Source organism: Gopherus evgoodei, chromosome 5 (assembly GCF_007399415.2).
Source record: "Gopherus evgoodei ecotype Sinaloan lineage chromosome 5, rGopEvg1_v1.p, whole genome shotgun sequence".
In the NCBI taxonomy this organism is placed as follows: domain Eukaryota; kingdom Metazoa; phylum Chordata; order Testudines; family Testudinidae; genus Gopherus; species Gopherus evgoodei.
Window position 1 is genome coordinate 64,073,224 of NC_044326.1, and position 14,122 is coordinate 64,087,345.

The following is a 14,122-nucleotide window of genomic DNA, read 5'->3' on the forward strand; positions in this document are numbered from 1 at the left end:
CAAAACATTTCAATACTATGAAGACATTAACATATAAATAATAATAAATATATAAATAACATAATATTAAAATATTTTAATATGAGTTAAAAATGAACTGAAATGATAAAGTCAATGCAAAACATTTTGGCATTATCAAAACATAACAAGAAAGTTGAAATAATTTGTTTTGAGACTTTTTCCCAAAGAAAATGTAATTAAAATCAATATGTTTTCACAAAATTTTTTATTCTGACAAAACTGCATTTTCTGATGAAAAACTGTTCCATTAAAAAAATTTCAACCCGCTCTAGCCATAAACTACATACATTTCTGTCCATAGATTACAGAAGCTGTGGCTCTGGAAAGCAAAGAGACAGTCAGATTCACCAATAATTAAAAGGAAAGTTACAATGAAGTTTCCTTGTTCATATCTATCATTTCCTTTTCAAAAAGGAAACACATGGCCCTAAATAGGGAGATTTTATATGAACAAACATTTAAGGAGCTGTGAAGCACCATGTATTTTTTAAAGAACTTTATATTCTTGCCAAAATCAGTGACGTGCTCTCACTTTGCATAGCTCTACACAGTCAGTGAGGTCTTCATTTTCAGTATCAATTTTATTTATTTCTATATTCTGGATGAGTGAAATTCTTTATCTTTCTCTGTAATTATTTCAGTTTAGGAATTGTAATGAGTCAATACTGTGAGGTTATTGTTTATAAATGCACATAAATAGCAGCATGGAAGGAGAACTAATACTGACTGAAGGGAATAGATGGCCTTTTCATAGTGTCAAAACACAAAGGGACTCTATTAGTTAGCTGGACATATCTAGCAGAGACCAGAAAGTTTACATGAAAGAAGGTCAGTTGTGAAAGATGGTTGTTTACTGAATCAATAAATAAGTAATTATTTAGCTCATGAAACATATTACCCTAAATCTTACCTGTAATGCAAAGAGTAGAAGTGTAAACTACTTGGTACTGAATACAATCTATCTTTGAGACTATGCAGAAGCCATTAAGTATATTCAGAAACCATCAGCTCTCTTCCTAATGAAATCTCAATAGGCACAAAATAATTACAACATGGAGAGAAATTACAGGTAGGAACAAAACACTAGTTCTTCACTATCCAAAATGAATGCAGAGTGCTAAAAATGCCAGCTGTACCAAGAAGACACATTAGTTTCAATAACAAACTTACTATTCCCCTAATCCCCTGATTGGTCCAAGCCGCAAGGTAGAAACCAGGATTCTTATGTGTGTGTGTTGAAGTTTAAACAGCATTTATTCTCATTGAATAGAGTAACTATGTACAATCGACCTAGAGGCTTAGCATTGTTCTCTCAGTTAAAAGGACATTTCTAACTCACGAAAACAAGAATGTATTCCCTGCCTACTGCTGAATATTCTCCCATTCTTCTGTGTGTCCTTGCTTTGTTTCTATACACTTTTGTCAAGGCTTAAAAAGATAAGAAATTATGCACGAATATGCAATTAAATATTACAGATGTGCACTAATGGCTTTGGGAACATACTATCAGCGCTCTGTCAATCTACAGATTATTATAACAATATCTTAAAACTGGAAGCAATTCTGTTCCACCTGCTGCTTTTGTTGGAAATCAGCATTTCTAGTAGCATCTCCCCTCCAGGACACAATGTGCACTGAAGCAGTGTCTGCTGCTCTCACGTCTCTGATGGCATATGTAAAGGTTGGAGAGTAGATGCAGGTGCTCAGTCTCCCCTCCTACTGCCTCAGCCAAATGTACACTGACATAAGTGTGATGTTATCTCTGAACATAGATGTCTGGCTCTGCAGCGCTGACACCAGCGCTTTATTTTCTTTATAACGTGCACTGACTTGAAAGCTTCTTTTAGGTCCTGACCTTGGTAGCAGTTGCTGTTACGTTTCATCCTCAAGATAGGAAAGGTTAAAAAAGAAGAGACTGATCAGTTTTCATTATGCCCTTTGTAATTCAGAATACCTTAATGCAGTTCCCTCTACTCTGTTTCTTCTCAGCCTGAATGATTCCACTTCTCCTAGTCTCTCAGTAATCATTTTATGTGTACATTCTGTGTGTTTCCAAATCACCTTTGGCACCATTTTCTGAACTTGTCAATCTCCACTGTTTCTTTACCGAGTGAGGTGATTTAAAAAAAAATCTATTTTCAATACATCAATAAAATGCTTTTTTGTTAAACGAATTGCATTAATGAATTGGGAAATAGATTTTTTGATAAATCACTTGTGTTTTTTAAATGGCACATTTATTAAACTGTGCTTGGTATATTGATTCATTTCTTTGTTTATTTTTGGGATGAAGCTCTCTACAGAAAAACAAAAATTTTGAATTCTATGGTACTTCTAGTGACATAAAATGTCGTGATTCTTTTCAGTTAATGTTATCTGGGAGCCTGTAAATCCTTTTGATAATTCATATCTTTTATTATGAATGGATAACAACAATATGATGATAACATTTGGAAAAACAGTTCTTTTTTAAAAAACTTTTAAAAGCATGGTAAAAATCACAAGTCAGACTTGTGCCCTAACCACTCATGTTCTGCTACTTACTGTGTACCTCACTGATTGCTGGTGTATCTGCACCTTCAGTAGCTGCTTCCCATGGGAATGACACTTTCACCGTGGCCTACACTTATTTCATCAAACCACATGCTCTAGAGGCCACCCATGATCCCTCTGTGGGAAAGCTTGCCATTTTATCCATCAGAACCCTCCTGCATATTCTCTACTTTCTGACATTCCAACACTTAAACAATTTCCATTCTAGCTTTTATGATTCAGAGTACTCATCTGATAGACTGCTTTCACTTGAAAGACCAAACAGTAGAGACTAGGCACCAAAAGAAATTTCTTCCAGTGGCTTAGTATTTATTACAGAACCAATGGGAGTATCATGAGCAAAAGGAGAGAGAGAAATCTAGATTTTTAACAGAAGCCTACAAAAGCTTGTTTGCCTGAGCTATGACACTTTGGACAAAGCTTGCTGCTGTCTCATAATAACTGTGTTACAGTATAAAACACAGATTCTGGATAATCAATCTATCATCATTAATTCACATTAAAGTTTGGAAGATGTCAGACAGACAACATACAGAACTGTTTAAGTTAGCAAAAAGTACTATCTTTTTAAAGCTTAATTTTGTCAAAGCCCTAAAAGTATTTCAAATCATGATACTGGACTCCAGAACTGTGGAGACTAATTATATAACTTTATTTTTTCTTACTTACTCAAAAAATGTAGTCCATCCAGTCTCATCACTTTTAGTTGCCAGAAGCCCACTGTTGCCATGATAAGTAAATAAAACAAGCTCTTGACCTTGGGCAGTCATGCTTTTCAGGCATCCATTGGTGCCTATAGTCAACCAAATCACTTGGTTATCAGGAGACACCACTCTCACTGGCATCCGATTGGGATCCCGTCTGATACGAAGTGTATTTCCATTGCTATCCGTTACTGCTGTGATATCATTATCATTACTATAGCTAAAATTGTACAGATAGTCTCCAGTGACTAGACTCATAGTGTATTGGTGAGTACCATTAACATCAAAGATATAGAGCTCTTGATCAGTTGGAGAGGCAACTTCATAAAAGTTCACTGAATTCAGCAAGGGCTTGTTCTTTGACACAGCTCGTATCCGAATATTTCCAAGATCAGCAATGTACAATGTACCATCTGGAGACACAGCCAAGGAGGAAGGGGCATTAAGTTTGGCATCTTTAGCATAGCCATCACCGCTTTGGTAACAGTCACAGTTAACATCATTTTTGCAATCACATTCTGATGGTATTCCAGCAACTAATGAGATCTCTCCATCAGTTATAACCTGCCTTATTCTGTTAATCTTTTTTTCATCAGTTTCTGTAATGTAAAGTACCCCACTGTAGGACACTGCAATAGCTGTTGCTGATTCTAAAGTAGTCTGTACAGCATGCTTTCCAACAGAGTACTCCACGCCAGGCACTTGGCAGTGCATTGGTCTCCCAGCAGCAATACGGACCTGACGATTTTCAGTGATCTGCAAAACGACATTGTTATCCAAAACATAAATGGAGTTATCCATTGGATTGATAGCCAAGTCTGTGGGCCATTCCAGACGTACCTAAAAAAAGAAAAGGGTTTTACTAGTCAGTAAATCTGGGTTAAGTACAATTAGCTTGCTGAACTGAATTTAACCTTTTTGATAATAGTTTTAGATAATGCTTTTAGGATATTTCTAATTTGTTATAATCGACTAGTCAAAAGGTCTCATATGAACACAAATGGAGTAAAAGAAACTATTTTATCCAAATTATAGATCTTACAAAAAGATGCACTGGAACTATCCTACAGGCATTCTGCCCCCCCAATAATCTGGAATGACCTTATACGCACATGCAAACCTCTTCCTCCCCCCCCCCCGCCCCCGCCAATTCAGAGAGTCTAAATCTAAGTAGAAGTTCAAGGAATGGATATCAAGGAACTACCTACTTATATTGTACCATTCCTAGCAGTAATCAGATAATACCAAAAATGAAATTCAGTACTTTCCAGATTGTGAAATATTGTATTGGTATTCCATTTTCAATCACAGCAACAGTAAAGTCCCTTCATATAAGTCCACTGGGACCTATAAAAAAAGGTCCTCTGAGCTCTTTAAAGTATCTTGGCATTCACACTAATAGACTAAGGACATTAGTGGTTCTGTTCATTTAAAAAATATCATTATGCCAATACTGGTCTAATAGATTTGCTACTCTGCTGGTATTTTATAACTATACTTAACATTTCTTGCTGACAATTATGTTGTTCTGTACTACGCTAAACTTTATGTGCAGAAAAATTGAATACAGCAGCATATATTTGCTAGTAGAATATACTGAAAATCATGTCCTTGGAATAAGTTTCTTAACACAGTTATCCTGTTAAATATATAAATGTTCAACATGTTCCACCTGATTCTATATCAGGGAGCAAACAAGCTGCACCAGCTTTCCCCTCAGCCTATTTCCTCCTGCTCCCCCCCCCAAATACAAACAAAAAATAAAAAAAACCACTCCAAATTAGCTGTTTTTTAATACCTGGCTGATGTGCATGCTAGTGTCGCATGTTAGAGGTCGTGCTGAGGTTAGATCATTAGAGCCAAGCAAAGTTGATATTATTCCATTTTGATCCACTTTTCTAATCATGGTCCCATCAACAAAGTAGATTAATCCATTCTTGTCAATTGCCAGTCCTTTAGTCAAGGAGAAAAAAAATTAGTTTTATTACACTAGCCATTTATTTAGCATCCGTTACTAACAACCGGCAAAGTGCTAGTGACTAGGTCTGAGGAATTTGAGGACAGGAAGTACATATCTTAGAAAGTATGCAATACAATAATTTGTAAACATATGTAGCATAATGAACAAAGGTTTACTTCACATTCTAGTCTCATTGACTGCATATACTGTTCCATAGAAAGTAAAATGCAGTCTATGAGAGGTGCCTGGTATTTTAGTATACCTGAAAAACTGAATAGATAGGAGTAACACATTGACATTTTAAAAACTTTGGATATAATTTGCTGGATACATAATCTTTGTGAAATTTGAAAAGGACTATAAAGTCAAATATTTGGTCTTTTTGTAGCTCCATTCTATACCGTCTTTCTGGACAGTAGAGGAGGAGCTTTTGTGATTAAAGCACAGTTCAGGCACTGACTGATTTTTTTTTTTTTTAAGACCATGAATTGATAATGTCTCTACCTTTGGGACTCATGAGCGTTGCTTCCACAGCCTTGCCTCCATCACCGCATCTTGCCTCATCAAATGGAAGGCACTGTTCTCCAGTTCCTGCTACTACATCAGCATTTTTTGTCAGGTCTTTTGCACCAGTGAGTGACTTTGGACGATAGATCCTGCGTGTATTAGTGTCAGAAACATACAAATCTCCTGTGACTGGGTCAGTTGCAAGGTAGTATCTGTGAGCTGGGTTGCTGCTGTAAAAGGTGATCACAGATTTAAACATAATGAGTAATAAACTGCACATAAGCACCGGAAGAAAATGTTTCAGATTTAACTGGCTACATACTGGCATTCATATAAAAAAATAAAAACAGTAGTCATATGCAATTTGAGATGGCTGCCCTCTCTGTAATGGACTGAATCAAAACAATTGATTCTGAAATCTCTCCTGAGTGTTTAAAATCCTGATTTGAATCCAAACTTTGCAGTATGCCTCATGCCTAGCATACGCTCATTTCATCACTGTTATCTCAGTATCCTTTTTATTACAACGTATATAGGGTTGCTGAGATGCATGGTTTATATTATTAATAAACAAATAAGGTAGGGTTCATATTATTGGTTCATGGGCAGGAGATAAGACATTCTCCTTAGTACTGGTTTAATCTGTTCCTCTCAAAAGCATGATATGCATGATTTAATACATTAGGAAAAGTCATCTTTTTCACCACAGCACTGAGTGCAGTTTTTTTCCTTTGCACAAAGAATCAGATTTCAAGTTACTGTACTAACTACGCCAACATAGCCTTCATTATACTGAAAGAAAGCCTGTACTGCTATTCATTTTTCCAGAAACGTACAGTTTGCTGCTCCGGTGTTGAGAATTACTCTTTTGTCCCTCTGCTAGAGAAAAAGCAACACCGGAGAGTATCCCTCTTAGTTGATATATCATGATCCAGTAACTTAACCTGCTGTAGTTATGATTCTTGACCTGATTTATGGCACTAAGAACAGAAATAAGGTCATTCAAGTACAGAAGGTGATTTCTGATGGCCTGCTAATGCACTGAGCCATAGTGCCAGAATAGTCAGTTCCATTTCTGATATGTTCGCAAATGCACTATTAAAACATATCTACCAATCATGACAATATCCAAACATCTGTTCACAAAAATGTAGTCTCACATTTTGTAAATATAAATCAGTGCTAATGTAACACATTTTATACAGTGCCACTTGCAAAAAGCAACAGAGACCAACGTGAACAAGTTGTGAACAAATTATGTCTTCAAATAAGGACAGCTTTTTATAGCTATCTACTTTAAAACTATAGAAGCGTGCCACATACATAAGATTGTTTTAACATCTTGGTTCACAGTAAAGAAATCAACGAAGCAGATAAATTATATCAAATGCTAAGTACTTAAACACCTTTTGTAACTGAGTGTGTTACAGAATTAAACATTATATAGCACAGCTGAACACAATTACATGAATGTTTACATTAAATTTGTATATCTGAAATTGTTAATGTGGTAAGCTAATTATTGAAACATACTTTCAACTCTTAATTATAACACAAATGATTTATAGTATACTGGTGTACAAACTATTTACATTTAGGTGATTACTTAGGTTTTTTAAGATATATCTTGTCCATTTTAAATACAAATGTACTGCAAAATGCAAAATACAAATGAAATTACTATTTAGTATAATTTTCAGTGCTGGAATACATCATCATCGGATCAACAACTGTGAATAATTTATATACACAGTATAATATTTCCTGTTTAATAAACAGTGGTTAATTATTTCATAAATAAATGAGGATAAGGTTTCTAATTTTAATACACGGTTCTAATTATAAGATAAAAGTAATAATTATTAGCTAAGATCACTTTTCTTAGTGGTAAGTAATGGATTTTCATTAATACAAAGTTATTTAGATGATAATTTGAAAGTGTTTTCTGTTTTTAAGGAAATTATCAGATGTGGAGTTTGTTTACTCAGGATATTATTATGTAGTTAATATAAGGCTCTTCAAGTTGTTAAATGGAAATGTCTAATTACAGTATATTTTTTGAGACATAATTGGTATAAATATATAATTTATTTTTAATGGAAAGCTTAAAAGTTGAGGTTATTTGTTATAGGCATATCAATGCTGAATTCTGAAGAGCAAATCAGAACTTGGGGATTTCTGTTACATATGGTTAGTGAATTAAGTTTACAATCAGTAGCCACAGTACAGGGATGCGCATACTATATAATTACTGAAAATAACTGGTGGTATTGACTGGCTACTGAGGCCATTTTATTTAATTGCAATTTAAAATACTAAGATTCTGACACGTCTGCAAAATCAAAGAAAAAGAATCTAAATCCAAGTTACTTCTTAAGTTATCCAACATTGTCTGACTCATTGTAGGGGGCTTCGAAGATCATGCCGTGAGAAAGCAGCAGACTCAGAAGGGACCACTGTGATCATCTAGTCCAGGAGTTGGCAACCTTTCAGAAGTGGTTGCCGAGTCTTCGTTTATTCACTCTAATTTAAGCAGGGACAGGGAGTGGGGGGTAATAGGACTCTATATAAGAAAAAGACCCAAAAATTGGGACTGTCCTTATAAAATCGGGACATCTTGTGGCCCTAAATTTAAGGTTTCGCGTGCCAATAATACATTTTAACGTTTTTAGAAAGTCTTTCTGTAAGTCTATAATATATAACTAAACTATTGTTGTATGTAAAGTAAATAAGGTTTTTAAAATGTTTAAGCTTCATTTAAAATTAAATTAAAATGCAGAGCCCCCCTGAACCGGTGGGCAGGACCTGGGAAGTGTGAGTGCCACTGAAAATCAGCATGCGTGCCATAGGTTGCCTACCCCTGGTCTAGTCTAACATCCTGCACATTGCAGGCCACAGAACCTCACCCACCCATTCCTGTACCAGACCCCTAACCTCTGGCTGAGTTATTGAAGACCTCAAATCATGGTTTAAAGGCTTCAAGTTACGGAGAATTCACCATTTACACTAGTTTAAACCTGCAAGTGAGCCCTGCCCCATGCTGCAGAGGAAGGTGAAATCCCCCTAGGGCCTCTACCAATCTGATCCTGGGGAAAATTCCTTCCCAATCCCAAATATGGAAATCAGTTAGACCTTGAGCATGTGGGCAAGACCCACCACCCAGACACCTGGGAAATAATTCTTTGTAGTAACTCAGAGGCCTTCCTATCTAGTGTCCCCTCTCTGGCCACTGGGAATTTTTGCTACTGCCAGTTGCTGCTGGGCCATATGCCATTGTAGGCAGTTCCATCACACCATCCGCACCATAAACTTATTGAAACCAGTTAGGATTTTGGCCCCCACTGCTTCCCTTGGAAAGATGTTCCAGAACTTCAATTCTCTGATGGTTAGAAACCTTCACATAATTTCGAGCCTAAACTTGTTTATGGTCAGTTTATATCTATTTGTTTTTGTGTCCACACTGGCACTTAACTTAACTAGGGGGGAGGGATAGCTCAGTGGTTTGAGCATTGGCCTGCTAAACCCAGGGTTGTGAGCTCAATCCTTGAGGGAGCCACTTAGGGATCTGGGGCAAAAATCAGTACTTGGTCCTGCTAGTGAAGGCAGGGGGCTGGACTCAATGACCTTTCAAGGTCCCTTGCAGTTCTAGGAGATAGGTATATCTCCAATTATTTTAATAGGCAGCAGGTTTTAAACAAATATAAGGAAGTTCTTCTTCACACAGCGCACAGTCAACTTGTGGAACTCCTTACCTGAGGAGGTTGTGAAGGCTGGGACTATAACAGTGTTTAAAAGAGAACTGGATAAATTCATGGTGATGAAGTCCATAAATGGCTATTAACCAGGATGGGTAAGGAATGGTGTCCATAGCCTCTGTTTGTCAGAGGATGGAGATGGATGGCAGGAGAGAGATCACTTGATCATTGCCTGTTAGGTTCACTCCCTCTGGGGCACCTGGCATTGGCCACTGTCGGTAGACAGGATACTGGGCTAGATGGACCTTTGGTCTGACCCGGTACGGCCGTTCTTATGTTCTTAACTTAAATAACTCCTCTCTCTCCCTGGTATTTATCCCTCTGACATATTTATAGAGAGCAATCATATCTCCCCTCAGCCTTCTTTTGGTTAGGCTAAACAAGCCAAGCTCTTTAAGTCTCCTCTGATAAGATAGGTTTTCCATTCCTCAGATCATCCTAGTAGCCCTTCTCTGCACCTGTTCCAGTTTGAATTCATCTTTCTTAAACATGGCAGATCAGAACTGCACACATTATTCCAGATGAGGTCTCACCAGTACTCTTCATAATGGTACTAACACTTCTCTGTCTCTACTGGAAATGCTGTGCCTTTATGCATCCTAAGTTTGCATTAGCTTTTTTCATGGACACATCACATTGATGGCTTAGTCATCCTGCGATCAACCAGTACATCTAAGTCTTTCTCCCCCTCTGTTGCTTCTAACTGATAAATCCCCCACTTTATAGCAAAAATTCTTGTTGTTAATCCCCAAATGCATGATTTTGCATTTTACACTGTTAAAATTCATCCCATTTCTATTACTTCAGTTTACAAGGTCATACAGATCTTCTAGTATGATATTCTGATCCTCCTCTGTATTGGAAATACCTCCCAACTTTGTGTCATCCACAAATTTTATTAGCATACTCTAAATTTTTGTACCAAGGACAGTAATAAAAATGTTAAATAAGACTGATTCCAAAACCAATCCCTGAGGAACTCCTCTAATAAACTTCCCCCAGCCTGACAGCTCACCTTTCAATATGATCCATTTTAGTCTTCCCTTTATCTAGCTCCTTGTCCACCTTTCAATTCTCATATCTTGTGTCAAGTGCTGTAGCTATCTTTAAAAATCTCACATTAGTAATCTCTCTGGTACAGACATCTGCAAGGCACTTTTGTAGTTGGCACTGCAGGGTATTTATGTGCCAAATATGCTAACCATTCATATGCCCCCAATGGGGAGGGAGAGCTCAATAGTTTGAGCACTGGCCTGCCAAACCCAGGGTTGTGAGCCAGGAGCGCCGCCAGCTTTTTTGCCACCCTAGGCAGTGGAAGGTCCCGCTCCTGAAATGCCGCCCCCGACAGAGGCAGCGGAAGGTCCAGCTGCTGCAGTTGCTGTCCCCCAAATGTTAGTGCCCTAGATGACCACCTAGGTCCCCTAATGGGTTGCGCCGGCCCTGTTGTGAGCTCAGTCCTTGAGGCAGGGATGACCCTAGCCATATCACCGCCCCAAGCATGGCGGCATGCCGTGGGGGGAGCTCTGCTGGTCGCCGGTCTCACAGCTCCGGTGGACCTCCCTCAGGCATGCCTGCCAAGGGTCTGCTGGTCCCGCAGCTTCGGTGGAGTCGCGGGACCAGCGGACCCTCCGCAGGCATGCCGCCAAAGGCACCCTGCCTGCCGCCCTCCCGGCGACCGGCAGAGCGTCCCCCGCGCCATGCCGCCCCAAGCACGCGCTTGGCGTGCTGGGGCCTGGAGCCGCCACTGCCTTGAGGGGGCCATTTAGGGAACTGGGGTAAAAATCTGTCATGTGGTAGTCTATTGTTTAACAGTGTGATTAAAATCGCAATTAATCATGATTAATTTTTTTAATCACAATTAATTTTTTTGAGTTAATCAGGTGAGTTAACTGTGATTAATCAACAGCACTAAAAATTACAGAATAAGCAGAGGAAATGTGTGTATGAGGGGAAGCCTGGCTTGTGCCTCCTCACTGGCCTAACTTTATGTCACCTTTCCCTATTTCTGTGGTATATATAAGATCATAATGAAAAGTGTAAGGCAACCTTAACTCCAGATGCTGCTACCTGTGCTGCCTACAATTATGTTCCTAAAATAATCTCTTTGTCACTGCTCGTATTAGGCTACACCTCTCTTTTAATTTCTCTACAGGTTTCCATTTACTATCTACATCATCTGCACCTTCAATACTCTGTGAAATACTGTCAGCCTGTATTTATTCTATTGTTTCTTCCACTCACTGTTACACCTGGAGTCACTGGACTGAGGGCTTGGCCCTGCCCTGCCAGGGCACTGGGTTGGGAGCTGCACCACGTGGTTTGGCTCCACTCTGGCCGGGGCACAGGGTCGGAGCCATGCGATGTGGCTCCTGGAAGTGGTGGCATGGCCCCATTTCAGCTCCTACATGCTCTAATGGGAGCTGCAGGGGCGGTGCCTGTGGATGGGGCAGTGTGCAGAATCCCCTGGCCACGCCTCCACATGGGAGCTGGAGAAAGGACATGCCACTGCTTCTGGGAGACTCCTGAGGTAAGCGCCACTTGGAGCCTGCACCCCCTGAGCCTCTCCCCACATCTCGACCCCCTGCCCCAGCCCTGATCCCCCTCCCATTCTCCAAACTCCTTGGTCCCAGCCCAGAGCACCCTCCTGCACCCCAAACCTCTCATCCCCAGCCCCACCCTAGATCCTGCACCACCTCCCGCACTCCAACCCCAATTTTGGAGCATTCATGGCCCGCCATACAATTTCTATTCCCCGATGTGGCGCTCGGGCCAAAAAGTTTGCCCACCCCTGATCTAGAATATGCAAAAAGAAAACTTACAATTCTGATCACTATAATTTAAAGAGTTCCAAATATTACATTTAATCATGGGATTTCTTGCTGATGCTACTGGAAATGACATATCTGAACTATTACTTCTTAAATAAAAAAATCCTTCCAAAATTAAGGAAAGAAAATCCACATGAGCTAGTATGGCCAGAAGAAGAGTGAATTGTAAGAGAATACAGGCATGTGGAAAAATGAAATGTGAGTCAAATCACCACCTGACAGTAAACATGAACACAGCCAATATGAAAATTGGTATGACTGCTGAGCCTCATGCATGTCACATGACACACACTTGTCAGTCCTGTCACAGAGGCTTGCTCTAATGTCACATATCCAATAAGACAGCCGGATACCCACACAGTTTCTCCTCCTTACTACCAGGAGCTGGTAAGACAGAGGAACTGCAGGGAGTCAAGCTGCCTCTCTTTCTCTCCTTTGGGTGCTCCCCTTGCTGTAGCCAAACTAGTCTGGAGCAGCCAGGAGGAGAATGTAGCTGTAGCCAACTTCCAAGTCCCTGGCAGTGTTGCCAACTCTAGTCATCTTGGAATCAAGATCTTGTGAATTTTGGTGTCATGTTACTCTGCGAGAACTTCAGCTTTCAGGTTTTTTTTAAAAGCACAGTAACTCCTCACTTAAAGTCATCCCGGTTACTGTTGTTTCATTATTATGTTGCTGATCAATTAGAGAACATGCTCGTTTAAAGTTGTGCAATGCTCCCTTATAACGTTGTTTGGCAGCCGCCTGCTTTGTCCACTGCTTGCAGAAAGAGCAGTCTGTTGGTACTAGCTGATGGGGGCTTGGAACCAGGGTAGTCCAGCAGCCCCCTATCGGCTCTCCGCTCCCCTAAGTTCCCTGTGCAGCAGCTGCCCAGCAGGTTATCAATTGCCGGGCAGTTCAGCTGTCCCTCCCCCCATTGCCATGTGCTGCTCTTGCCCTCTGCCTTGGAGCTGCTCCCGGGAGCCTTCTGCTTGTTATGCGGGGGGGTGGGGGGAAGAGGAGTGCTAATGTCACTGCATTCTCCTCCCCCCACTCCTTTACCCCATCGGACCATCTCCAGAAGGCAGGGGTGGGACACGACAGGGCTCAGGACAGAGGGAGCTTGCTGGCAGCAGCTTCTATCTCAACTTGCTGATCTACTTAAAAAGGCAATGTACTTAGAGTGTGGTCAGCGTACTTAAAGGGGCAATGTACGTCTCTCTCTCATACACAGTGTATGTCTCTGTCTTTCTCTGCCATGCTGTCTCTCCTCCATCCATTCCTGCTTCCTTGTAGAGAGTGAGGCTACATTAACAACATGTTAACCCGTGAGGGCTCAGACAAGTGCTAATTCATCAATTAGCAGTAAGGCATTCCCTGGGAAATATCCCACCCTCATCCATCCTCTAATTTCACCACCTCAACCAAGCTTCACAATCATCATTGCTGTGTATAGTATTAAATTGTTTAAAACTTATACTGTGTGTGTATAAGTCTTTTGTCTGGAGAAATTTTTTTCCCCTCTATTTACATTCATTCTTATGGGGAAATTGGATTCACTTAACATTGTTTCACTTAAAGTCGGCATTTGTCAGGAACATAACTACAATGTTAAGCAAGGAGTTACTATATGTTTCTTGCCCTTGTAGTTGCACAGAAAATCTTGAAATATGAATTCCCAAAAGCCCTAAATCTGAAGGCTAATAAAAGGAACTCAAATATATTACATTTACAAATCTCATGACTTTTAAGCTTTTATCATCATATTTTGGGCCAGCCTAATGGGTTCTGAATGACTGAAGTTGGCAATAATGCTGC

The 14,122-nt window shown here is 39.8% G+C and overlaps 1 protein-coding gene across 15 annotated transcripts in view; it reads right to left on the minus strand.

The window, feature by feature from the left end:
• Nucleotides 1–14,122, minus strand: part of TENM3 (teneurin transmembrane protein 3) — a 2,266,571-nt gene that overhangs the window by 41,353 nt on the left and 2,211,096 nt on the right. For all 15 annotated transcript variants that reach the window (XM_030563289.1, XM_030563287.1, XM_030563282.1 and 12 more), the window contains 3 exons: nucleotides 5,743–5,975; nucleotides 5,077–5,231; nucleotides 3,244–4,118 (listed from right to left, as the gene is read on the minus strand). In XM_030563289.1, the coding sequence (XP_030419149.1) occupies nucleotides 3,244–4,118; nucleotides 5,077–5,231; nucleotides 5,743–5,975 (1,263 nt within the window). The remainder of the gene's footprint in view (nucleotides 1–3,243; nucleotides 4,119–5,076; nucleotides 5,232–5,742; nucleotides 5,976–14,122) is intronic.